The 27,472-nt window shown below is 38.2% G+C and overlaps 1 protein-coding gene across 4 annotated transcripts in view; it reads left to right on the top strand.

Annotated features, from left to right (window-relative positions):
• Positions 1–27,472, top strand: part of LOC130071175 (A-kinase anchor protein 2) — a 112,542-nt gene that overhangs the window by 29,128 nt on the left and 55,942 nt on the right. For all 4 annotated transcript variants that reach the window (XM_056235825.1, XM_056235823.1, XM_056235822.1 and 1 more), the window contains exons 3-7: positions 7,855–7,935; positions 13,787–13,917; positions 23,851–23,965; positions 26,528–26,549; positions 27,117–27,218. In XM_056235825.1, coding sequence (XP_056091800.1) covers positions 7,855–7,935; positions 13,787–13,917; positions 23,851–23,965; positions 26,528–26,549; positions 27,117–27,218 — 451 coding nt within the window. The remainder of the gene's footprint in view (positions 1–7,854; positions 7,936–13,786; positions 13,918–23,850; positions 23,966–26,527; positions 26,550–27,116; positions 27,219–27,472) is intronic.

Below are 27,472 nucleotides of genomic sequence, written 5' to 3'. Positions count from 1 at the left end.
AATGTCGAACATTTTTGCTTGACCAGAATTTGAAAATAATGTGACCGGTCATCACCTGCTGCTGTTACATGATCCAATTAGCAAGGCTGAAGTAACAACGGTTCAATTTCCCTCCATTGACAAGTATATGCATTAAATATTAATAGTCAGAGTTTGTGATATAGTTTAAAGGTGATGTTTGTAATTTCTGTGCCATAAGCTTCATCAAAAGTAATTGCAAAAATAATGCTTTTCCGAAACACACCCCCTATTTCAATTGGGTGAAGAAAAAGACCAAACTCATGCCATTGTTTGGGCCAATGTTGCTATGTCAAAAAACAGTCGCACACATACAGTATTTGAAAAGTGTTCAAATTATTGTGACACGAAATGACAAAGTTCACTTAGAAGTGAAAGAGCCCATCATAACGCAGTCCGTACTGTGTGTTCTAACAGCAGGGCGTAGCTCTGCAGACATTGGAGAAAACACATAGACCTAAAATAGCTTGTGAGCACATGAGAACAGCTTTGCACTCATTTCAAAGTGTATGTTTCTCTTTAAATATGTTTATGATGTGGACACTGTATTCGTAATTCACTTTAGACAATTTGGAGTATATGGTTTGCACTAATGAAATGAAACCTGGTTTCACCTGGGTCTTTGCCACCTTGTAGTGTGCTCAGCATATGTTCCTCGTCTAGTACTGGTAGCATGATGCACACTGCAATGAGTGTGGCTTTCTACACATGATGTAATTATATGATGGTTTTATGATTTTTTCACGTTCACAGGATGTTTTCAGGGATAAACAGGAGGGGAATGTAGAAAGGAGGGAGTTATGTTGCAAAGTTTCCTGTGATGTATGCAGTCATGTTTACTGCTATGTGTGACCTGTTGCAAGAGCTGAAATCGCCACATAACTTCAACTGTTACGAACCATCTGTTCTCTTCAGTTCACATTACCGTCTTCATATTTGGTGTCCCATAAATCTCTTCTCTATCAATTTCTCTTGTTTTTTTATATGTTCTCTTGACCAAGTCAAAAATATTGTTGGAGCTTTAACCTAGGTGTGTGCGATTCTGAGGATCCTAAATTTAAGTCAGACTCTCGACCTCAAAATCATAAATTCTTTTTTTAGAATTTATGCACCACTAGTATTTCTGTCGGAATTTTAATTGTTCTTTCTTAGAAAAATTACCTTCAAAATTGCTGCTTATTCCAATTTACATCATTGCCAAACAGAATCTAGCAATGAAGAGAGGGTGGGAGAAAGCGAGAGAGAGACCGAGAGAAAGAGAGAGAGCTGTGAAAGTTGTGCCCTTGAACTGAAGCCACAGGCAAATCATCTGCAGCACGGGGGCGCGAGTGAGAAAGTCACACACTTGTGTACACTTGTTGCATTTTTACGTAATTCACAACTAAATTGTGCTATTTTGTCCACAAGCTGGAAGTTCTTCCACACAGTTGAATTTGAAATTGTCATTTTCTGTTACACATGTAAATTTCCCTATGATACAAGAGGCAGACATAAGTTTGGGTGCCACCAATACTCACTGATCTGAGCCAATCACAACGTCCTGTTTAAAGAGATATACAAAGTCATAAAAACTAAAATATTGATTCCTATACTAGAGTCAACTCCAATACTAAGACTAGACAGAAGTGAGGAACTTCTTATATCTCTACAATCGCATTTATTTATTTTTAAGATTAACAGTAACACTTTATTTTGATGGTCCCTTTTCTCATTTTAGTATTGGTTATAGATCAATATTGTTTTTTGTAACACTTTGAACTTCATTATTGTATATTTCATTATCAGTTAATGTATACCACAAATGTTATCCTTACTGTGAAGCATCCAGCGTGTAGTGCAGTGAATTTTTCAAGAAATCATCACTGCCTTAAGCATCCATTACATGCGTTTGGCTAAAATGATTTAGTTTTGGAATACATGCTGATTAAACGCAGTGACTTGTGGTTTAGTTGACATGCCAGAGATGCAAAGCATGTTAATAAGGTCAGTAAAAGAATGTTATTAGCGGTATTATACTTTTTAAGACTGTATATCTAATGCCTTAAAAGTTAATGATGAATTTGAGTCACAGATGAATCGTAACTTTACTCTTTAAGATCATAATTTCAAGATGTTGCATTTACGCTATGACATGCATATTTTTAGTATAAAGTGCCTTTTGACTGATTTGGATGCTGATACAAAGTACAAAAACTTGGCTCATGTGCTTCCCTGGAAACAACAACATAGAGAATGAAGGTTTTTTGGAAATGCTTCCAGAAGAAAGAGAGATTCAATAAAGCAGTTCCTAGAGCTTTTAACAGATTTTCATTTGCCAAGTCTACAGCATATATGACTCATCCAACCGTGGTAGCAATTTCATACGAATTTGTACAATGTGATTCGTTCAGAAACATGAGATTTTCAGGAATAAAGTATAAGCATGAAGGTCCACCACCAAACCTAATGGAGTACAAGCAGATCATACGAAAATGAAGTATAATTCATATGAATTAGCAACCAATTCTCCAAATTGTCAAATAATTTAGAATTGTCATGAAATGCGTTGAAAGATACAGTACATGTACTGTTTGAAAGTGAATACTAAAATATCTTCATAATCCTAAATTAATGAGGGAAAAAAGTGACATAACTTACGAATATTATTCTGTTATTAGTTATGAAGTGTCATCAATTCATCACTTCAAATGAGTTTCATAATAACTGCCGAAACTAATAGCACAAAGAACTTCTTGAAGACTTCCTTTCCCAAAGAGCTTTCTGGGAAAATGATGTCCAATCTATTTTTGTCTGTCCTCTGGGACAAGCGCTTGACTCTTGATAAAGAGCCATCATCAGTAAAGACATTTTTGGTAGAAAAGCGACACAAAGAACACAAGTGATATAGCTTACACAATTAGTTTGTCTTTGTTATAGAGCATTTCGATCAGAAATGTCAGCATTGCTTGCATTGGAGGCGTCGGTTGTAGGAGTCAACAGAGACACACACTGTGGCGGCTCGGGTCATTGGTCACACACAATAGAGGAAATGGACCGTTTCTTGACCTCGGGGAATGTTTAGTCGTGTCCATCGGCTTCTAGTTCATAGCTACATCCCATCTGGCATACTTCACCAGTGTGTACTTCTCTGCTAGTGAGCAAGACCACCATGCAACGTACTGTTTACAATTTATGTTCAAGTGGAAGCATCTAGCAAAAATCATTACCCTAAAATAAACTATCTTTAAAATGCATTAAAATCATATTTCCCAGCTTAATATGCAGAAAAAAACTACAAGTAAAGCAGCAATTAGTTTACTTGCAAGTTTAGTGCTGTACTGTCTGTTTGCCCAACCAAATGCAAAGTGTTCTGGGAATGTTTTTGAGTCGCCATTTTTGCTATTGTGGTTGGTGCCCAGAAGTTCAGAGTCAGTGTCAAATAGTTTAAGCTTTTATCATATTTAATCAACCTTATCTTTTTTCTTTCATTCATTTATTGCTTTTTTGCATGCTGCTTTTTGCTTTAGTTGACTTCAAGTTTGGCCAATTTACTTTGTCAATGAAAACATTAGTCATATTTTAGTCACATTAAGTAATGCTGCACAAATAATGGTTAAACTATTAATCACCATTAATTTGTTCCAAATGATATTTGCAATTACTGATCAGAATTGTAGTCATTGTCATTTGGGAAATTTTTACATTTCTTCAAAATTAGTGCATTTTCATATTTCACAAATTAAGAGAAATCCTACCTCATAGACATGCTTTATTTTAGTGGGATTTATTATATGTATCATATAAATTAACACACTTTCTACATCGAGACAATGGTAAAGTTTCTGTCAAAGAGCTAAAACGGTGAAATTCTTAATATTAATCCAATGATTCCAAATAAATGTTTCATGATCACACTTTATATTATAGGTGATCATAATACCATGTACTTAGCCATTTGATGCATTTTACTTATTAAAAGTGCACATGTTGGTGTATTGTAATTACATTTAAAGTTCTTGCATTTAATTAGGGGCCAAGCACCAAAGGTGAGTAGATATATCCTTTGGCGTTCTTATTATTCTTCTGTTTCTTCTTCTTCTTCTTCCCCTCTGTAAGTCTATGGCAGCCCATAGAATCGCTTGAAGGAATGTTATGAAATTTGGCACACAGATAGAGGACAGTGTGAGCTGTCAACAGAGCAAATTTGGAGTCTCTAACTCAATCCCTCTAGCGCCACCAACTGTCCAAATTTGCACTCCTGTTTATACTATAACTTTTGAACGGTAAGGGCTAGAAATGAAATTATTTTTTCCTCTGATTCATTGGTTCAAGCAAATTCGATTGATATTAAACCAGATCATCTTAAGACCATGATAAAAAGTAATGGAATTCAAGTCGATTCGTCATACAGTTCTCGAATAACTCGTGAACGAATTCAATGAAATTCCCACCAAAATGAATGTGAGGCCATATCTCCTCAACGCTTTAGCATATTCTGACCAAACTTGGTGTGTGTTATGACAACCATAGTCTCGCGTAGCCAGACCTTCAGACTGATGGCTGAAGGTCTGGAATTCATAGCAGCTTTCTTTGGCCAAGGCCCGCCCATAAGGCCGTTTGACCGACATGTCAAACAACCAATTACAGTTCGTTTCGTTCAGCGTCATGTTTCGGGGCGTGGAAATGTCCCCACAACAACAGACCTGCGTGCAACAAGTCAGTCAGCATAGAAAATCAAAGAAGGAGAAGAAAACTTCAAGAGTCTATGCCGTGAACCTTGCATACTTTTGAGAATCCTACGTTTAGCTGATCTTGATAAATGCTCAATGTCACTAATGTAAACACAACAGTTTTTCTTCCGCAATCACACGTCTGCGCTTTGTTTCCCGACGTACCGAAAATAAACGCGACACTCGCGCCCCCCGGAAATCCGACAAAATTCAACCAATCAGATGACGACTTCGACATTCCTGAAGTGTTTCCAGTTAAGTGTACCATATGCATCAGACTTTTAGCAAACGTTCCGTGGGAGTGACGTCTGAGGCTGAGACTATGACAACCATGACCTGAGTCTGTCTGCACAGTTTCAGCGAAGTGCCACCTAGTGGTCAGGAGGTATGAAAAATGGCTATTTTTGCTTATAACTTCTGAACACTGTGCCCAGATTCGGTACAGCATGCTGAGTCATAAGATACCCAATTTACTCATATCGGCCATTTTAGGCGTTGGCCATCTTGAATTTTGTCGAAAAATGCTATATTTTATGAACGCATTGGCGTATCGTTACAAAACTAGGAATGTGTCTTCACCACCATGCGGCAGGGCAGCGCCACAAAGGGAAGCGCCACCTTGTGGTCAAAGTTATAATAACATTTCCAAAAATGCTGATAACTTTTGAATAATCCATAACTCAAACTCATTAGCACATGGTCAAAATGATCCCTGTTCACAGGGATCAGCAAACATGATTAAAAACACTGTATTATTCACGCCAGGCCAGTAGTTAGCTGTGTCACTTTGTAAAGAAACACTGTACGCCTATAGACTGAATACGTAATAGACATGCGTAATAGACCATAACAGTAAACTTCAAAACCTTGCACTTTGAATCCTGTTTTCAAAAGTTTGCGTATCCAGGCCTCCAGTTGTCATGTAAATTAATGAATGACCAAAAACGCACAAAAAGTTTTCTGTTTTTAGTTGAAAACGGTGTCATGTAAACAGCCCCTTAATCACAGACCATCTTTTCCCACCTAGTCTTCACTATATCTACACAATCATATTTGTGACTTTCAACTTATGCTTATCTATGCATCTATGCACTGAACTCTAGTTTGTTACACACAACAGGGGAAGGGGGGGGGGGGGGGGGTGGCCTGTGTTTGAGAACATGGCCAAGATTTTCACCCTCTGAACTTAAACTCAGCTATAGTGATTTCCAGTTGTTTTTGTTAAGCTTTGGGTCTCTGGGAATCTCTTATATTTTGTCTGTAGCAGAAGAAAAGCTAATGAACTCAAGAAAGGCCCTGGGGTGTTTGGTCTTTGAGGCTCGATGCCATCCGTCGGGATGGAGGGGGTGGCTTTAGTAATGCCATGCAGATGTTTTCCATTTGAGCTGGAAAACAAATCCTCATTGTTTTGGGTCTCACTAGCCCAACAGGCTCAACGTCACAAGCATTTTTATTACCTGTTTTCATACTCAACTCACATACAGATGCTACGGTCTGTCTGGAAATTAGCCTCCGCGTGAGTGATATTTCAGGGTAACTGGGCCACAGATTACGTGTCCGAGGAACGTCTCTTGCTGCTGGCCTATTTCTGCATGTTACTCTGAGCTCTGGTATGGGTCAGCATTCTTGGTGTGAAATAGATCTGGCCTCAGTATTCTCTCCAGATGAGAGGGGCGTGGAGTGTCGTGCCAGTCTGTAGGGCATGTAACCGGTGACGAACGCACTGCCGGTGTAATTACAGCCCTGCGCTCACATGAGAAATTGCTTGCATAGATTCAGAGTTTATGTTGTGATGCACATTACAGAATCATCTGCGTTTATAAAGGACGCAACCACGATATTCAAAATGCATACAGTACATAAATATACTTTTGATATACATTGTGATTCATTTTCAAATATAAAAAGGCCCCAAATATATATTACATTTTGCTAATATATATATATATTCATGTTTATGCATTTCAATATATTTTAGTTGTTATTTTACTTAAATATTTTTGGCCATGTGCCAAAAATATCATTTTAAAATATCAACAAGAAATTAGCTTGGCATTTTCCAACTGTTTTTAGGTTTATTGTCACTGTTTTGTATCTATATTTACACATTAAATCTATTCATTTAGGTTGTGGTTAGGTTAATGTTTTAGAGGCTGTCAGAGATATATAAATACCAACCACTACAAATTAAATCACCCATTTGATGGGTTATTTTGCAGAACGGTAAATTAGAGTAGACGGTAATCTGGTCTTTCCCCTTATTTTCTCCTTCTCAACATGTCAAAATCAGGGATTATGTTTCAGTTAGCATACTCAGCTTTTAAAAAGAGGACATGAAAATCCTTGTAAGCCATTTCCAGTAGCTTTCGTGTAAAATCCAGTGGCATCCTTCACTGACAGATATGTAAGGGTCCGTTTTTAGAGGCACATTTGTTCACATCTGGATAACATATCAGTTTTCCCTCCGTGGAGAGCGCATGCTTCCTTCAGCAGTGCTCTGTGCTGGAATGTGCTCGTGAAACGGTGTCGAAGCCAGCCAAGATATTTGAACTCGCTCAAGAACCTGAATAACCTACAAATGTGGCTCGGCTTTCCTCTACGCTCATGTAAAGTGAATAAGAAGTAGATACCCTGCAGAGAGGAATGTAAAAAACTTGTGGAGTTCAGGTTATGATGTGATAAGTCATATTTTCATACAAACTTTCACGTGCTTGCCATGTTAAACAACCTAAACAATTGTTTTGTCCCCTGTGTAACTCACTATTGGAAATAGATGACTTCCTGCTTTAATCATTTGTCATTCACAGTAAAACAAATGCTGAAGTATTTAGCTATGAATAGCTAAAAGAGTATGATTGCCTTTCCAAATATCACAAACAAAGCTTAAACATCTTTATTTCAGATAGAAACCTTGAAGATACTTTTAGATGGGATTATCTCGATGCGATGCAAAAATACTTGTCAAGCAAGCTTCTAATAATGCATTAAAATGAATTGAAACTCTGCATGCACTAAGCTAAACTTATTCAGTCTTATTGTCACATGAAATGAACTTATTTCTGATTTAAATTCTTTTAAATGACATTACTCTCAGTAGCTTAACGCAACATTTCTATTATATTTTCAGGAAAAACGGAAAAGACAAGCCGAGATAGAGGACAAAAGAAGACAACTCGATGAACTTGTTCTACAACTTCAACATTTCAAGGTAAAACAACTCTTTATATCATCTCTGAAAGTTGACCTTGCACCCAGTACAGCAAATTAATAAATAAAATGTGTCGGATGCCTGGTTTATCGTATCCTTTTAGGTCCAATCAGAATTTGTCAAAGTCATGTGACCTTGCCTCAACAGATCATGTGATCAGAAAATGGCAGAGAGCGAGAGGAATGTTTGGATGGACCACGAGGTCCGAACATTCGTAAACATAATTCTGTAAAACATCAACAAAATGCACAGATTTTCCAAGAAATGCGAGTTGAGACGATCCTTACAGGATATAAGGGGAGGATGTGGGTTTGAAAGTAATTTCTTTCTTTCTTTTTTCTTGATGATAATCTTGTCTCTCTACTGGAGTCTGAGTCAGGCCAACATGTCTGACTCTATAACACTTGAGTGTGTTATCAGATAGCCAGAGGTTTGCCTCATTTACAGAGAATTACTCTGTAGTGTTATCACCCGAATTTTATGGCGGTTAGTTTATACAAAAAAAAAAATCAACCTCAGTTTAAAGTCACTCATGAAAGAGATTTTGTCTAGGACTCAGGAGAGAAGGACCTGAGGGAAAAGAAACAAAGATTGGATAATGCTCTACTGTGAGACTTTTATAAAGACCGCAGAGAGACTACAAGATAATAGTAATAGCTTATTGTGAATATGTTTCATGAAGAACATGAAGAACACAACAGCTACAAACCTTGACAATTACCTAGCTAATCGCATGCGCAAATTATGGGTGATCTTCACAGCTATAGTGTGAATGTGTATTATCATGAATGAGAATGTTTTTTTAAAGAGCTGAATTTAATTGAAGACTTGACTGAGAAAGAGGAGCACATCCAGGAAGAGAGATGTTTGTTTAGTAGTGGGTGTAAGCAAGTTCTCATCGGAAAGTACAGCTGCAATGACTGTGATGAATGTCTAGATTTTGTGAGAGCCATCCGAAAGATTTGTTTCTCAGTTTATTTTCTCATAGAAGGTTAAAATACTTTGTGAAATTCTAAACATAAAGACAAAAAATCTGTGCAGTGCAGATACTAAACAAAACATTCATTAAAAATATATATAATTATAGTGTAGTAGTCAGGTTCCAGAAGTAAAAATCCCTTTAATTATAGAGAAATGGATTAAAATCAGGCCTCATATACTGTATAAATAAAATCTTAATTTAATGTCTTTAAATTAATAGCTTAATAAATCTCTTTTTTTTAAATTCAATTAGTTCACAAATTGTCATGGGATTGTAGTTCTTTTCTGTTAAGCACATTGTACCATTTTTGTCCAAATGCTTTTTTGCTGATGTGATTTTCCTCGTAGCTGGTTGGTTCCTGACTTATAACTCTTTACAGAAGACTTTTTTTAAATGCCCCTACTATGCTTAAGTGCATAACAAATAAAGTTATTGTCTCCCAAAAAAGAATCGATTTTGATCTGCCTGAAACTAGTCATCAGTAATCCCAGTCTTCCTGCTCTAACCGATGTAGGTTTGTAGGAAATGTGCATAATGCCAGCCTGTGGTCTTCATTGGCTGTCTGCAAACGACGTCTACCTTGACCTTCAAAAAACACTGTAATTGTAGCTGAGACTGAGTTTGGTTCGTGTTGTTCGACATGTCGAGAAGATGGTGTTTTCTGTGCTTCGAAAGCAAATCACAACTGACTATTTACTATATATACTAAATCTAATATAAAATACTATTACATTTTCCATACAGTTAAAATCCCCCCACCACCATTACAATACTCAGTCGGCAAAGTTATTTCCGTTATATTAAGAACTGTCTGCCATTTCATTAATAGCTACGCAACAAGACGGATTCCCAGACGCTGAGCTGTTGCTTCTTTATTCTTGAAATCAAGTCCTGATATATCCAGTAATTGGCCCAAGGTATTGGCTTTATTATCATTATGTATTATGTCTTGTTGAGTCCTAGAAAAAGTGCTCCACGAACTAAAGGCTCTTCTTATAGCCAATAAAGAGACTGTGAACTCTCTGGGGGTTTTTTTAAACAAAAAGACTCCAAACTTTAAAAATTTCCTATAAAACATTGGTAGACCAGAAGTGTTCAATTTAATAGGGTCCATTAAAAAGAGTTTTGTCTAGTCCCAGAATCTCAAGATTATGTAAAATCACCATTTTAATTCAACTGAACCAACTAATAGTCTTTGTACGAATTGCAACCGAAAGGTTGCTATTCTACTTTGAAGATGTATTAGGCCATGTATTCAGCAAGTATTCGGTTCTGTGGGACCCAATACAGTTTATCCCAAAAGAAATCCACTAAAATCGCCTGGATTTTCAATAACAGATGTGAGGGAGGATCAATACATGCAAACCATAATGAAGAAGCAACTAAGTATTTATAATTAATATACACCCTCTGTATGACATCTTTGTGAATAAAACATCTCCATTTATCCAGGCGAACTTTAACTTTTTCAATGACTCCTTCCCAATTTTTCCCAATCCCAATCATCACCAAGAAACATTCCTAAGTATTTAAAACCTAATTTCCCCCAACCTAAATCTTCAGGAGGATCTGGTTTCCCAACTGTGCATTTACCTAATGATAATGTTTCACTTTTACTCCAGTTTGCACTCGCAGAAGATAAACCTTTAAAAGTTTTAGGTAAACTTAACATAAGTTTACCTAAAACATAAGTGACAAACTTAACGTATGTCACTTTGCCTGCTAATCATAACTATAACATCATTGGCATAAGCTGACAATATAAGTTTGGCAAGCATATACCATGAAGTTTGACCCTTATTTGTTGTAAAAGTGGTACTGTTGCCAAAGAGCACCCCTGCCTAACATCTCTATATGCTTTAAATGGAGCAAATAAACCACTGTTCACCTTAAGAATACTCTCAACGCCACTATAAAGAACTTTAATATGATTTATAACATTTTGGCAAAACCCAAAGGCCTCTAAAACTCTCCACAAATAGCAATGCTCAACATGCTTTCTCCTGATCTATTGAGATTAACCCACAATCTAAATTCAACATCTTGGAGACCTCTAAAACAGCACGAACCAATGAAACATTGTCAAATATTTACCTACCAGTCTAGTCAAGATGGATGACACAATCCATCACTCCTGCTAACCTGTTAGCCAGGGTTTTCAAGAGCAGTTTGTAGTCACTACAAAGTAGTGATACGGGCCGCCAGCACTTGATATCTGTAAGGTGGCCTTTCTTGGGCAGGAGGGTCAACACTGCTCTACGGCAGCTCAGACGCAGCTGGACTTCAGCCAAGCTTTTGTTCAACACCTCCAGCAGGTCCTCTCTCAATTCTGACCAGAAAAACATATAAAAGTCTACTGGTTGGCTGTCAATGCCCGGCGCCTTTCCAGACTCCATTCCTTGGAGGGCCTTGTACAGTTCGCCCATGCTCAAAGCGCCGGAGATCTCAGCACTGGCTTCCTCAGACACTTGGGATAAGTCTTTTAAAAAGTCGTTGTCACTCCTGTATTACACCCCAAGTTCATTTTTATACAAGTTCACATAAAAAACAACTGCTCTCTTATGAATGTCTGCAGGGTCTGTTAATAATCCTCCAGACTGGATGGATGGCTCTGCTCTGACCATTCTTCTTCTCCAAGTTGAAAAAGAGCCAATAAATCTGGTCCACACTTTTTCTTTTCAAAAAAGAAAAGAGATCTGGTCCACACTCTGGAACCTCGACCTGACCAGAGACCCCTGTGTAATTCAGACAACTGTGTCTTTTTATTTGAGAGAGAATCTAACCCTGGGCACCAGTTGACTCAGCGAAGTCTTGAAGTTTTAAAATGTCAGTCTCCAAGGTGTTCATACTCAGAGTTATCTCTCTAGTTACGTATGGGTATACTTTAAACAGAATTGCTGTTTTGGGGCTTTCCCAAAATCCCATCACAGTCGTAAAGACTTAAAAGATCGAAAAATTGAGATTGTCCGCCTTACAGCAACAATATAGTACACATTCTACCGGCCAAAAACTTCCCACTGGTTGGTCAGTAAGGATCAGGCTTTGTAAGGATCAGAAAAGGTTTATAATGACAGGCTGACCATACATTATCACGCTTATTAAACGGCTAACCAAATAAATTATTATACAGTTATTATGTATACATACTATTATACAGTTTAGCTGTCTTTATATATTTTATGGCAGAATGCCACAATTGCCCAATCACAATCAATTATCCCAGAGAGCCATGTAATAAAACATAATACAGCTTTCCACAAGCAAACCTTTAAGAATATAATGCGATTGTCAAGTTATGAAAATCTTAAATCAAAACATTTGTGTTTAAGCACAATGATTTGAACACTGTTTTAGACTTGAAATCTAAGAGCGCATACCTTCGGCAGCTTGTGAAACAGTCCTGAGCGTTCCTGAGTTCCTGTGGTTGACCTTCGTGGAGGTGATGACTAGGTGAAAGAGGTCCTGAGAGACCTCATAGCTCACATAGCTAGAGTCAGCTCAACCACAGCTGGTTACTTCCTTAACAGCTGCTCGTGTTGGACAGGTTTTAAATGTATTCAAGTTTACATAAGAATGTGGCAACACATGACATTTATATTCTGAACTTAAATGTCAAACAATGCACATAAAAAGAGTTTTCTTTGGTAAACCACAGTCCACACAATAATGAGCTGACTAAAGCATGAACTAAAATCCTGTTTTAGATTCAGCTGGTACATTTAGGCTACATTCACCCAGCAGCAGTACTGCTTGTAGAGCTAAATACGGTTTACGGTGTGGTACGGATTGACATTCTATAAATGAATTGACCTCACATTTTTTTCAAGTGGGGTTTTAGAAGCTCACAGAGATGGAGATAGTAGCCATGTCCCAAAGGTTTAAGATCTAGTTGCTGTCTTCCATAGAGATCCTTCCACCAGTTTTATACTCTAAATGTCTACTCCAAAGGCTTCAACCAAAAATCTGGTCAGAAGGTCTCCCAAGCCCATCCAAACCCCTTTGTCAGACTTTATCAGCTTTTTGTCAAAGCTGTTTCTTTTTCAGCAGGGCAGATACAAATACTGATTAATTATGAATTGATGGATGAACTTGCACCTCACTTGGACACATTTGTTGGGTATGTTGCCATCTTTGAAGCACATTTTAGTGCAGTCAAGACAATTCAAGTCACCCTCATTTATATAGCGCTTTTTACAATACAGATTGTTTCAAAGCAGCTTTACAGTGGTAATAGCAAATGAATGCAAAGATTGTTTTGGCAGTACAGCAGCTCTAGAAGAATGTCGTTGTCTTGCTTTAGTACGTTTTTTTCTATTGATTCGTTTCTATTGTAAAAAGCATTACTTATTAACTTAGAGACACGTAAAAGCTTTTAAAACATCAGGAGTGGGGTATTACTGATGAACTATGTCAAACAATATATAATGTGAAAATATCTTGAGCTTGTGTTAAAAACAGAGCTTGTTTCAGTCATTTAACCAAAAAACCCTCTGACTTTGGGACGATGGAAAACGGAAGTACAAAAATGCTCGTTTCCAGGTGTTAGGACTCATTTCAGCAGAACTCTATGTCACTATAGCCGCTTTTCCACCATCGGGCCGAACGGTTCTAAGAACGGTAAGGAACGGTTCCTGTTATATACACTATCCACTTGAGCTTGGTTCGGTTCGGCACGCCACAATTACAAACCGTTCTCAGCCCAGAATTATCATCACGGCTGGCTAACCTCGCTGAACCATGCAGTGATGTCACCGTTCAGGATTGGTCACTTCCCTGTTGCCTGGTTACCAGTTTCTCTGTAGCTGGCCAAGCGCAATCCCAACTGATCTAGATCAATGACCTGACCAGAACCTGTTTTTTTCCTTACAGTCTAAAGCCACGAGGGAGAGATGGCTTCTGCAGGGGTCACCAGCGGTGCCACAAGATGAAGAGGAAGGTCGTAGGAAACAGGTTGAGCAAGATGAACTTCACGTCAAAACACTAGAACACACCATTCACAGGTACATTAACGCTTGTCTGATTATTCAGTATTTACCGAACACCTTTCACTAATCAAATCTTAATAAATAAGTGATGTTTCTTTGGGTTATATGTTGACTTCCTGTAACTGCATCCGTTAAGCAACCACTGTCCCAAACACTGGAGTCATTTCCTCCAGACTTCAGTGGGATGTGTATTTCTGCTCCGCTTTGCTTTTAATTATAAGAGCTTCAAAGCTGCTCTCTTTAAGCTCATCTGGTGGATGCGTTTGAAGCTCTGCAGATGCCATTTTAAGGTTCCTCACATGGGACGCATTGCCAAACCAATGTGCATTTCAGTTGATTGCTCTGTAGCAGTATTATTTTGACAATCACTAATTGCTGTTGCTTCGAAAACAAGATGTTATGACTTCATGACGTGCTAGAAAACCACCTAAATTGTGGTAGGACTGTTGCACGTGATACTGCATGGCTGTGGTGTATAGGTTATTCATTATGACATGCTTGAATCTAATCACAAACAAAACTGAAACGCATTTGGAATTTGGTTTACAATCTAATAAGAAGATATGCAAAAACAAGAAACAGATGCACATATAACCATATACTAATAAAATAGCTTTCCATGACTGTTCATAAAATGCACATTCTTTTCCATTCATTTGGCGCGGGAGTTCCCATGGCTAAGGCTCTGGAACAGTAAATAATCCAACAATAAGTGTTAGAACATTGGAATATTCCAACATAACTGCTGTGAAAATTGGTGCTCTTGGAAACTATGTTGGCTTAATTGAGGTTTACTGTATTAGCATAAGTTTTTTATTATTAAAGAAGGCCTGGAGGGTCTTTTGATTTCTCTCATAATATGTTGAAAGGCTGAAGTTGACTGTCTCAACTAAGGCCTCTGAATGTTTGATGAAACCAGAGCAAATCTAGCCCAAAGATTATCTCAAGAGTTTGAAATGGTATTTGAGGGCTAGCTGGTTTTCTAGTTTTGATGGAATAAATTGTTATTCGGATATTTCAAGTGAGTAGTGTGGGAGTGTTTGGAAGATGTTTGTATTTTGAAAAACTCATATTACATAAGTTATGTGCTACCTTTTGGTCCTCAGAGGTGATTATGTAATCAGTTAGTTTGTGATTGAAGTGGATGATGCTCTTACGCTCTATTTGGCAGTAATGAACTACATCGTCGAGTTGACTGCGGATTTGCCCTTCCGTGATGTCATCCATGGAAAGTTAACGTCCAGTCCATTGTTTCGATTTTATTAACTCTCTGGGGTGGGCTTCCTCTCTGCACAGGATGCCACCTTAGAATGTCTGTTTGGGATGTTGAATTTTCCCCCAATTAAACACAGTGGTGTCATAGAGTATCTAAAATTCATTTGCATCAGTTATGACACAGGCAAAGTAGAAAGGTGGGATCTTAACAGTTGGTGCTGTTGGCCTTAAGATGGATCATTCTACTAAGGAACTATTATACTGTTTTGTTTTTTTGTTGTTGTTGTTTTTTTTTGGGGGGGGGGGGGGGGGGGGGGTAATGTATGCAACAATAGTTTACAGTTGAAAAAAGGTGGATCTCTCGGTCCGTTTCCAAACAAACTCTGCTGCGGTTGGACTGAAATATGAACGCAACACGGACCAAAACATCTTAACGAACCAAAAACGGGACATGATGTCACAAGATGCTAAGGACAGAATGCTCTAGCAAACCTGTTTTTTTCTCGTCATAGTCACGATTACAGTTCAGTACAGCCGTCAGAAGCGCAGATCTTCGTTTGTGTGTGTGATGGAGGAATTCCTGCTGCTGTGTGTCTCCTTTACACACTTTATAAGCTCTTCACGAGTTCTCAGCTGCTCAAAATACCATTATGTTCAAGCACGTACACGCGCATTTAGCCCAGAACACAGCATTGTTTTGTATGTTCAGTACTTTACATATCAGTCAAACTGAGTTGGTGGTTCTAAGAAGCCGTTTGGGCCAAACATTTTTGCGATAGATAAAGTTTGACTATGCAAAACTAGTGGACTGCAGATCCATTGAACTAACTGCTAACAGACTTCAACAAATAATTTGAATAATGGACTGGCCAGTTTAACAAAACCGTCAATGTCAGTGGTTTTCAGTCTAGACTTAAACTAATAGAGCATAATCTGAGTTCCTAATATTAGCAGGAAGGTTATTTTAAGATTTCATAAGAAGCCTTCTGTAGGTTTGCTCTCCTAGTCACTGACATTTTTCATAATTAAACAGCAGCACAATTTGCATTTACTCTCACTTACGGTCATTTAAAAAAGCATACAACTGCCTTGGGCTGTAAGCTCCCATCTGTCATTGAAAGGGTAATTTAGTCAAATGGACAGGGCGAATGTTCCGAAGAGTGTGTGGCTGTACTGGTTGTGGGTGGAAGGTGATATATCCTGGTCTGGTGGGTGTGGGTGACGGGGCAGGGTGCACTCGCACAGAAACCTCTCTGTCAGGACAGCGGCAGGAAAGAAGGAATAGAACCGCCTCTGTGGCGAAAGTATGAGATTGAGGGAGTGGCTGGTGGCTATTTCTGTACCCTGCAGAGGAGATTCTCCAAAATAAATGGGTACTCAAGACTTGTTTTCCCAGAGTTGATAAAGAAGAATTAACTTGCTGTTAAAAAAGTTAACAGTTAAAGAAGCGTTACATGTTAAAGAGCCCCTATTATGCTATTTTAAATGTTCCTTATTTTGTTTTGGAGGCCCCTAAAAAAGGCTTACAAGAAGCCAAGATAAAAAGATAGATTATTTTCTCATAATATACACTGCAGCATCAGCTCTTTTCTCACAGTGTCTGAAACGGATTGATAAATGATTTGGTTTCTCTAAACATCTCCTTTCTGAGAGCCTAAACTCTGCTCTGATTGGTCAGATGACCCAGTCTGTTGTGATTGGTCTACTCTCCTCTGATTGGTCAGATGATCCAGTCTGTTGTGATTGGTCTACTCTGTCTGCTCTGATTGGTCAGATGATCCAGTCTGTTGTGATTGGTCTACTCTCCTCTGATTGGTCAGATGACCCAGTCTGTTGTGATTGGTCTACTCTGCACTGATTGGTCAGATGACCCAGTCTGTTGTGATTGGTCTACTCTGCTCTGATTGGTCAGATGATCCAGTCTGTTGTGATTGGTCTACTCTGCTCTGATTGGTCAGATGATCCAGTCTGTTGTGATTGGTCTACTCTGCTCTGATTGGTCAGATGATCCAGTCTGTTGTGATTGGTCTACTCTGCTCTGATTGGTCAGATGATCCAGTCTGTTGTGATTGGTCTACTCTGCTCTGATTGTTCAAATGACCCAGTCTGTTGTGATTGGTCTACTCTGCTCTGATTGTTCAAATGACCCAGTCTGCTGTGATTGGTTTATTGCTTACAGTGTGTGTTGGAAACCAAACACTCATTATCATATCTGAATTTCAGCTCCAGGTGTTTCTCAGCACTTGTATACACAGCAGTATGAACAGTAATGATGGCTTTGGCTTTACCTTTTCTAGTCTCATCTACAACTACAGTCAAAGTAGACATTGTTCGCAGGCAGCCAATCAAGACCATAGGTTGGCATTGTGCAAATGTGTTACAAACGGTTAGAGCAGGAAGACTACAATTTGAACTTCCATTATCAATGTATTATAGTTTAAATGATTTACTATGGTAATTTTGGTTAAATTGGTTAAATTGACAGCATTTAACAGATCCAGTTAACTGTTGTTTTGCAGTCTAAAGAAGATGGATTATGAGTGGGACTGTTTTAGCCACTGGTAAAAGAATGACTGTCAGCAGATGAAACAGCATTATCAACAGATGGCTACAATTTTGAAATAGGCAAATATTTATCAGCCTAACCAATACATCACTCTATCACACTAAAATGCAAAGCATGAGTTTATGCCTGCCTGTTAAAAAAAAAAAAAAGAAGAAAGAAAGTTAGAAAAATAATGTCAAAGCATGCAACGAGAACATTAGTGTGACTGGTTTTGGCTGTAGTTCTGGTGGTTTTAACTATAGCCTCGGCTGAACAGCAAAGGCAGACTTCTCCTAAAAACATATCACTACAGAAGACATCCCAGACACTGAGTCTGAAGTAAAGCTCTAACTACCAGGCTTTCCAGGAAAAATGTGGCGTTGACATGATATTAACTCAGTCATAAAGCTCCCTCCCCTCCTCCATCTGCACACAAACTGTTTATACAACTGTGCAAAATGAGCTCCTAATATGGTGAAAAGAAAGTGTAAGGTCTCTCGTCCTGCACTGGAGTAAAGACAGACATAAAAATAAACATTACATCGGGCGTTCAGATAAGACTGTCTGTTGTTACTACAGTAAGACCTCTTAATGTACAGTGTCAGGAGCTACTGAATTTCTTCCCCCGCTTTGATGGAGCCAATCAGCATTGAAGTTTTTGTGCCAGCTCAAGAACAGTGTTATTGTCCCATTGAGATACTATTATAGTTTTTATTTTAATTCTTTTTTTTAGTTAACTATAATAGCCCTGCTTCAGAAAAAGTAATATTAACAATTAAAATGTTTTGGTTTGTGTTTTTGGTTTTAGATCAGTGCTGTTTTAGCCAGTTACCTGGAGCACTTTCATTTTCTTCAATATTTAGCAAGAGGATATTGAGTTAAATTTATGCAGTATTTTGCTCCACAAAGTCACACATGGATTCATTGTGCCATAATGAGCGTTGCCCTAGAAACAAGAGGTTTCTGCGTCTGCAAACACCTCAGAGAAGAATCTCCACGTTGTCGTTTCATGATTACGTTAAGGACAAACACACAATGTGAACACTGTGAGCCTTAGAGTCCTTTAGATTTGACATCTGGTAAACTGGACAGGAAGCGCTCAGTCATGTGTTATCATGGGAACAGGAGCGGGGGGCGGATGAACTCTGTCTGAGTGCAGGGACATCGCTGGACAATGATGAGCTCACGCCAGTTTCACAATGACTCTCACCGAGCTTACAGTGAAGATGCGAGGCACAGATTTTGGAACGATTGCAAATGGGTGAATCTCACAAACAACAGGCCCCAATCACGTCAACCCAAAAGCAGAATTAATCCAAATTTAGCCTATTTTAGGACATTATTTTGAATTGATGTAATGCAAAATTTGTTTTATTATTATTATTATTATAATGATGTCAATTCAAATCAAGTAACTTTTATTTATATACTATAGCAATTTATAAAATACATAATGTTTTAAAGCAGCTTTGTACAGTGATAAACAGGAAAATAATTATCAACACTTTCAAAAGCAATTTAGGAAATTGTAACTTAATTAAACAAAAATGCTGATTTATTGTTTTATTTAAACATTTTAAGTTGCAAACATTATTTTGTTTAGTTCTGTTGACATAATAATGCTGATCATGACATTAACTTAATATTGTGTGTAATTTAAACTCAAATTTCTGGGTTAATTGACTGTTTCAAGAATTTAAGTTGTAGGAACTTGTGGATTTCTAGTTCCCAGCATGCTTTGCATAGGACTGGATAAGGAGAATAAATGTTGAATAAATGTTATTTTTATTTTATTTATTTATTTTAGTGAAGGGAAAGACGAAGACCTGTTAGTGTTTATTGCAGTTATGTTTGACATTTAAACGAGTTTCTGTAATGTTGACGTTTTTTGCACTGTGCTGAAGAGTAATACATGAAGTCATCTAGCAATGACTGCGCCTGCGGTAATGCCGGATCTTACTTGTTCATTATATATACATGTTAAATAAGTTATTTTAAGCATGTGCTATGATAGCTGTGGATTTGAACTGAAATAGATAAGATGAATTATTTCCTGGTCTACAACTCAAGTAGTTGTAGCGACTACATTTTTTGAGTAATGAACTTAAAAATTTGAGTTTATGCTACAAATTGTTAAGTCCCTTTATCTCAAAGTTTGTTGGTTGAAGGTAATTTCATTTGAAGTTGTCATATGCAAACTCTTGCGTTACATTTATTTTTGATCCAACGTATTTTATTTCCAAACAGAAATCAAATTCAGCTCTAAAAAGCTCTTTTATTTCAGAGTGTTGAACACCCTCTACTGTACAGGCGTGCATTTGCATTTCCTTCAGCCTGATGCTTTTTTATTTCACTTTTGATGTGAAAGGCCCTTATTTGCCAAAATATATATATTTTATATTATGCTTAAAAAACAAGCCTGGGTTATAAAAAGTAATGCTAAAGTAACGTAACATTACTTTCCATAAAATCCATACTTTCCATGTTTTTATGGAGTAACGCAATATTGTAATGCATTACTTTTAAAAGTAACTTTCCCTAAAATTGGTAACGATGTATAAAGAAGTCACTTTCTAACCAATCAGCTTTCTGTTGGTCTTCACTTTCTAACCAATCAGCTTTCTGTTGGTCTTCACTTTCTAACCAATCAGCTTTCTCTTGGTCTTCACTTTCTAACCAATCAGCTTTCTGTTGGTCTTCACTTTCTAACCAATCAGCTTTCTGTTGGTCTTCACTTTCTAACCAATCAGCTTTCTGTTGGTCTTCACTTTCTAACCAATCAGCTTTCTGTTGGTCTTCACTTTCTAACCAATCAGCTTTCTGTTGGTCATCACTTTCTAACCAATCAGCTTTCTGTTGGTCTTCACTTTCTAACCAATCAGCTTTCTGTTGGTCTTCACTTTCTAACCAATCAGCTTTCTGTTGGTCATCACTTTCTAACCAATCAGCTTTCTGTTGGTCATCACTTTCTAACCAATCAGCTTTCTGTTGGTCATCACTTTCTAACCAATCAGCTTTCTGTTGGTCATCACTTTCTAACCAATCAGCTTTCTGTTGGTCTTCACTTTCTAACCAATCAGCTTTCTGTTGGTCATCACTTTCTAACCAATCAGCTTTCTGTTGGTCATCACTTTCTAACCAATCAGCTTTCTGTTGGTCTTCACTTTCTAACCAATCAGCTTTCTGTTGGTCTTCACTTTCTAACCAAAGTAAAGTAATCTAATAAGAATGATTACAGAATAGTGGGAATAGCTTCTTACATGGAGAGAATGATGCGGCGTGAGGAATCCTGCAGGAAGTGATGTGGGTGTGTGTGAGTATGAGCTCATCAGACAGCAGAAGATGCACTCTTGACCTCTGACTACGCTTCAGAACAAGGAAAAAAAAGGAGAAACAAATATTCATCTTTTTGAATGAGTCATGTGGTCAACACCCATCGTACTGGAACTGACAGGCAGTGTGACACTGAGGACCGTTTTGATCCAGTTCTCTACTGACTGAAAAAATAACATTGAAATATTGAATAACCGATAAATCCACTAGATAATAATGTGGTTCAAGTCAAGGTTTCCATGCTTATTTGAGTTATTTACACATGGAGGTGCTGCATTAGCAGTTATTAATGAAAACATACAGCAAGTGAAAGGGCCTAGTATATACAATCACACCTCACAAAGACGCTCCATTCATAGTTATGGATGTTGATGATACTGTGTGACAGATTTCCTGCTCCTCGCGCGCGTGTGTGTGTGTGTGTTGTATTTTGTAATCGCTGTTGGCTTAACAAGTGAACACAGTAAAACACAATAAAACCACATTGACTAATAAGAGTACTTTTAACTAATGTCAGGTTGGGGCAAGTTATTGATTAATTAATAATTTTTACTATAATTATGTAATCATAATTATTTCTATTAATAAAAATATATATATATTTTGTGTCTTGTGTGTCATATATTTTAGGCTACTATTTATAAAAGCTATTTAGCAGCCTTTAATTCATTTTCAAAACATATATTATGGAATATGGCATTTTTTTCTAGGCAAGTTATTCTTCTCAAATGAGCGTCACTGGAAGCAGGTTCCTATTGTGACAACTTGTGTTTTATGAACTTATGTCATAAATCTCTTTTTTTCCTGGTCAATAATCATGTAAAGTTTTAATAGCTTAAATAAAAGACTTCAATGTCCCATAACAGAAATTACATTTCAAAAATAAACTTACCCTATGAAATATTGAGTCAAATAAAAAAACGGAACTAATCAAGTCGTCCTATATGAGTCACACAAATCTAATGTATGATTACTGATAATAATGGTATATATGTACAGTATAGAATAGAGTATACAGTGTGGAGTAGAAAGAAGCCAGTCTGAACACATGAGTTAGTCTGGAAAGATGTTCGGCGTGATCCCACCACTAGATGGCCTTGAAGCGCTGGCTCTTTCTCTCCATTACTGCTCCACTCCTGCTCTTCCTCAGTCTCTAGGTTTGCAAGAGAGCAAGTTGCATATTTAGTCGTTCTAATATTTTAGTTTCGGGGTTTTTTATTGACACTATTTACAAAAAAACTTCTATAGACAGTGGAGCTAAAATTGTCAACGTACAAATTGTAGCATTGTAGCATTCCCATAAATTACAGTAAGACTCTTTAGATTCATTTGATGATCCAGTTCTTTTTACTTCACTTTTCTATTCATATCTACTTTTCCTAAATACTTATAATTATTTTTCTATTATGTTTCCATTTTATTTATTTATTTACCCAGACAGCAACATAATGTCGGCCCAGATACGGCCTTATATTGGTGTCTGGGAATGCTCCTTAAAATTAATTACTATTTTTTATAGATATTATATATATATATGTGTGTCTTTCCTTCTTTCTATCTTTCTGCTCTTTTCCATAAAATGAAAAAAATATATATATACCACAAAAATTGTATGTGTTACTCTTGTGATGCTCTTTTGTGGTGTCTTAGGGTCCGGGGGAACAGGGTCGTTCCGTCTAACATCTCTTTTTCCGACTTCCACAGATTATAGACAACCAAATGTACACGCGTTGTGTAGAAATCAAATGAAAAGTTCAGACAGTGCCACATGTTGATGCATTCGCTGTCATCCATTATGTTTGTACACATAGACAGCACATGTCTTTATGTAGAAGGGATTTTTGTCAGGAGTCGTGGGAATGCTCCTTCTCTTTTGTTATTGCAGACCACGTAACCTCAGTGATCCAAACAATAGCAGGAAACTCTCCTGGGCGGAGGCAGCGCGGCTTCCTCATTGGCTGCCAGCATTCACAATGAGTGAGAATGGAGTCCGTTGGGAATATGCGTGGCTTAATTGACACTAAAGGGATATGTGTCTCATTCATTTCCAGAATGTGTTGCACACGCCTGTGCATTCCAATGCGTGATTTCATTCAGCGGGCAACACATGTGCATGCTTTGAGAAAGTTCAAAGCGCTGATAGAGTCAATATGTTTCCGATTTTTCTTCAAGAATAAAGAGCACTGACTCGCCTGATGTTGTTTCTTCCATGGGGTGCAAAACTACTTTTAGTAGAATGTCTAGACCGCCTTTTTCCATACAACATGGTTCCAAAAAAACTGTAAAACTATCGTAAAAGTAGTCCCGCACTATATTAGAAGTATTCTGAAGCCATAGTCGTTCAAGGTTTCGGGGGGGTTTTTTGTGTGTGTTTTTTTTTTTTACGTTCCCCTTACAAACGTTTTGCAAGCGAATGCAAAGTTTCTCTGGGGGGGCGCAAAACTCGCCATCTCATATTTTTTTCCATCACCATGTCCATAGGTGTACTTTTAAATTGTAATAATATTTCACAATACTGCTGACTTTAAAAAGTCTTACCAACCCCAAACTGTTAAATTATGGTGTTCTTTCAGAGGTTAAAATGCAATATCTTCACATCTCTAGTTGCATTATTGATCCACTTGATCTCAATGTGAGCCCAGACAGCAACATAGTGTCGGCCCAGTTCCGGCCCACATCTGGCACGCGCTGAATCCACATGTACCAGATGTGGCCCGGATCTGGTTTCAAGTCTGGGAAACGGTCTCTTCTTTTCTGAAGAATTTATATAGCATGTTATGAATAATTAATTTCAGTAATTGTATGTATTGAATTCAAAAAGAAGAGGATTGTTATGGTTTCTTGTGTTTTTGTAGATTGGAATCAGAAATCGGTCTCCTGGAGAACGAAGAATCCCAGATCTCGGCGAAAGAGCAGGTTCTCCGAGAGCGACTGCGGGAAACGGAGAGATCTATCGAAGATCTACAGAAGGCAAGTCATCCTCGTCACAGAAGAACACACACAGAGAGAGACTCAAAAACTGACCTCACGCACAGAGCAAATGTCTGTATATCCGGACATATAGAGGTTGTTGGGGTCATTAAATGTAGCAAACAGGAAAATGAATCTATACTTATCTGCTTTTACAGCCTCATTGCGTTTATACTCGCGCTCTTTTCTAACTATTCAAACTTGTGTGAGAATCATAAACTTTTGCTGGTCACCGAGCTAGCTTATTTTCTGCAATAACCCCAAAGCCAATGGAAAAATGCTGCTGGGTTTCTGTTGAGTCTTCAGGGTTGGCCTATAAATAAATACGTCAGCTCTATTAATATAGCTCTACTATATCCACAAGGATTTTAATCCACGGAAACTCAGAAATCCTGAAGTTATCACATGACTTGAACACATCTTCATACATCCACTAAAAAATCACCTTGAACCCAGTAATTACAAAATATAGCTCAGTCCAAGTTAGTTCTCATTTGTTCATGGTAACCACTTCTACAGATTTATATTTTGTTATAACACTATGGCATGCAGACATTTTTTAAATGTGAAAGAGAAGAATGTAATTTATTTGGACTATCTGTTTTTTCAACCCCGTCCAATAGCAGATGAGAAATAATCCTGGAAACCTGTTTGAAACAGTCATCATTCTTCCAAAAGCTTATTTCGATGGTCCACTTTGGACATTTTACTGACTATAAGTAACTTTGCAACCACATGTCAACTTTCAATCATTAGGGTATCAGTAGACTGTTACGTTATGGTTAGTAGAGTAAGTTGACATGTAGTTGCAAAGTAATTTATAGTCAGTATAATGTCAGTTGAGGAGCATCACAATAAAGAGTTAGCAGATATTACAGTTTTTCTCGATTGCTTAAACACTATAACCAGGCTTTTGAACTAAAATTTCAAAACCATAATGCCATTTATCAAAAAGCACACCCATTTCACTGAACTATGAATACTATTCCCCTGTTTTGATACATTAGTCAGATTTGTTGAACTGTCACAGCAAAACTCTACACACAAATCCCTTCATTTCTCATTGCCTACACCACGTGGTCATTTAGAAAGCACTAGCATTCAATATTGTTCACTCAAGTCAGCTCAGCTTCAGCTCAGTTAGCACACAATTACCCAGGTGAAAACACTAAGAGTCAAAATTGAACACACATCAGTCAGATCCTTCAATAGATAGATAAAAGGTTATACAATCTTTTATAAAAGATAAAAATCAGTTTACTGAGTTTTGGAACAATGGATCCACAGAGAAATTAAGCAATATGTCGAGGAGGGAGAGGAAGAGGAGGAGGAAAAGGAGGAGGAAGAGGAGGGAGAGGAAGAGGAGGAGGAGGAAGAGGAACAGGAGGAGGAAGAGGATGAGGAGGAGGAGAAGAAGGAGGAGGAGGAGGAAGGGCAAGGGCAAGAAGACAATCAGTCTCGGATGAAATTCAAGCCACTTTGGTTGGCCATGTCCTTGTCCATGGTATGACTATATAAGGGAGGCTGGGCAACGAGTACAGCCAAATTTGAGTCGCTTCACCGTCGCCTCCATCATCAGAACCATCAGGGAGGTGTGGTGGCAAACACATTTATATCACTGAATAAGAGACAAACATTTCCAATTGTCTTTGATGAGGTTAATGTTCTTGCAAGAAAAGGCCAGCAGTTGTACAGTCACACAGATCGGCAGCAGAGTGTGACAGTGAAGGGAGGGCATCCTTTCTCCTTTATAGTCTTGACTCCCAGAATGTTATCTTTCTAGGCCAATGATGGTATTTCAACCATATGTGGAACATTCTTAGACTTGTTCATCATATTGTATCCTTCAGTGGAGGCATGTACCAACACTCTTTACCATTCCAATAAAATTCCATATTTGAATAAGGTTTGTGTGTGCTCTTTTACCGTCATATGATGCTCACACACATCTTACGTAAGAGTAGGAGAGAGTAAAAAATAAAGATGGGAGGGGGGGGATTGGGGGACCACAAGCAACATGACTTACCAGTTTTGGAAATGTTGTTTTGAATTTATAGCACCAGTGTGTAAGACTATGTTGTAGTGTGTGTATTTTTGAGGGCTTGTGTGTCCTGTCTGAGGGCAAAGTTTGGTTTTTCAGCAAGAGTGAATGGTTTTGAGTGTAGAGCTTCATTTTGACCTGAAAATAGGATGTTTGGGGAATTGGGTGAGACGTTATGGATTTGTGTTTACTGTTTTGAGAATACGAGGCATAGTTTCAAGAAATGTGTTTAAGCAATCGAGAAAAACTGTAAGCAGACAGTCTACTAATACTCTAATGAGAGTCATTTGACATGTAGTACCAAATTTACTTATAGTCAGTATTATGTCTAACGTGGGCCATCAAAATAAAGTGTTACCATACGCTTTGGTCGCTATAGTCGTGCAGAAATTACACACTTTTTCTTTAAAAGTCTAAATAATGCAGTAATTTAGAGGAATGCAGCTATTTAAGAAACACTGTGGGTAAAAATGTAACAAAGAAGTATGTTAAGCATCATATTTTCTTCTTTTTTTCTACAGAGTCTTCAGTATCAAGATGGAGGTATGGAAGTCATTTGCATCTGTATTGTACTAGATGTGGTGGTGGTGGTGGTGGGGGTGAGGCGGGGGGGGGGGGGGGGGGGGAGTTGGGCGGTACCAAAAGTACCAAAATCAGTCTGAATGCAACCTAGACATTTCAGGCCACGTTCATGGGCATCTCTGCAAACCATGGATGTTACTTCCAAGGTACCAGTGCGATGGTAGACAGCCACTCAAAACATGCTCTTCTCTTACATCCTTTTGTGGGACGGAGGGGTCCAACATTGGCCTCTTGGACCATTTCCCTCTTGCCTCAGCTAGACTATTGAACTCCACACATATGGCAATGACTCTGCACTTTGTTTACCTTGATCCACCTATTCACAGGGAATCCCTGTATCCCAGAGCCACCATTGTTTTGCTGTGATTCACTTGCGCTGCTTTTGCTGTCTAAGCAATGAGGGGGAAAAGGGTGATAGAGAGAGAGAGGGGGGGGGGGGGACTCAGTTTAGTGTGGGGTATTGGAAGGGGGGGAGCAAACTCACACAGGAATCTAGTTTTAGTGTCTCTTCTGCTCTCCACCGGACAGATGCGGTGAATTACAACTGCTCCCAGATCCCGGACCTCCCAGAACTGAACTCCCAAACTCCCGTCTCAGCTTCAGGAGATCAACAACCGCCAAGAAAACCTGGTAGGTGCTTGTTGGGCTTGTGGGAGGGGCTGGGGTTGGTCACGGGTTTGGGCCAAGGCCAAAAGTGGGTATGGTAATGTAGATTACAGATGGCGCAGTTACTCACCATGCGAGGATGGCATATTTCATAATCTATGTTCAGTAGGGTAACTGGTCACCAGTTTCAAACACATATCAAAGGCTTAAACTGCTGTTGTTGGGCATGTGCTAATGACCAGTTCAGAGAAGCTCAGCTTACAATAGGCCTGTGATGG

This window comes from Rhinichthys klamathensis, unplaced genomic scaffold (genome assembly GCF_029890125.1).
Source record: "Rhinichthys klamathensis goyatoka isolate OS25496 unplaced genomic scaffold, OSU_Roscu_1.1 h1tg000431l_1, whole genome shotgun sequence".
Classification (NCBI taxonomy): domain Eukaryota; kingdom Metazoa; phylum Chordata; class Actinopteri; order Cypriniformes; family Leuciscidae; genus Rhinichthys; species Rhinichthys klamathensis.
The sequence above is the reverse complement of the archived record's forward strand: the minus strand, read 5'-3'. Positions and strand labels throughout refer to the sequence as shown.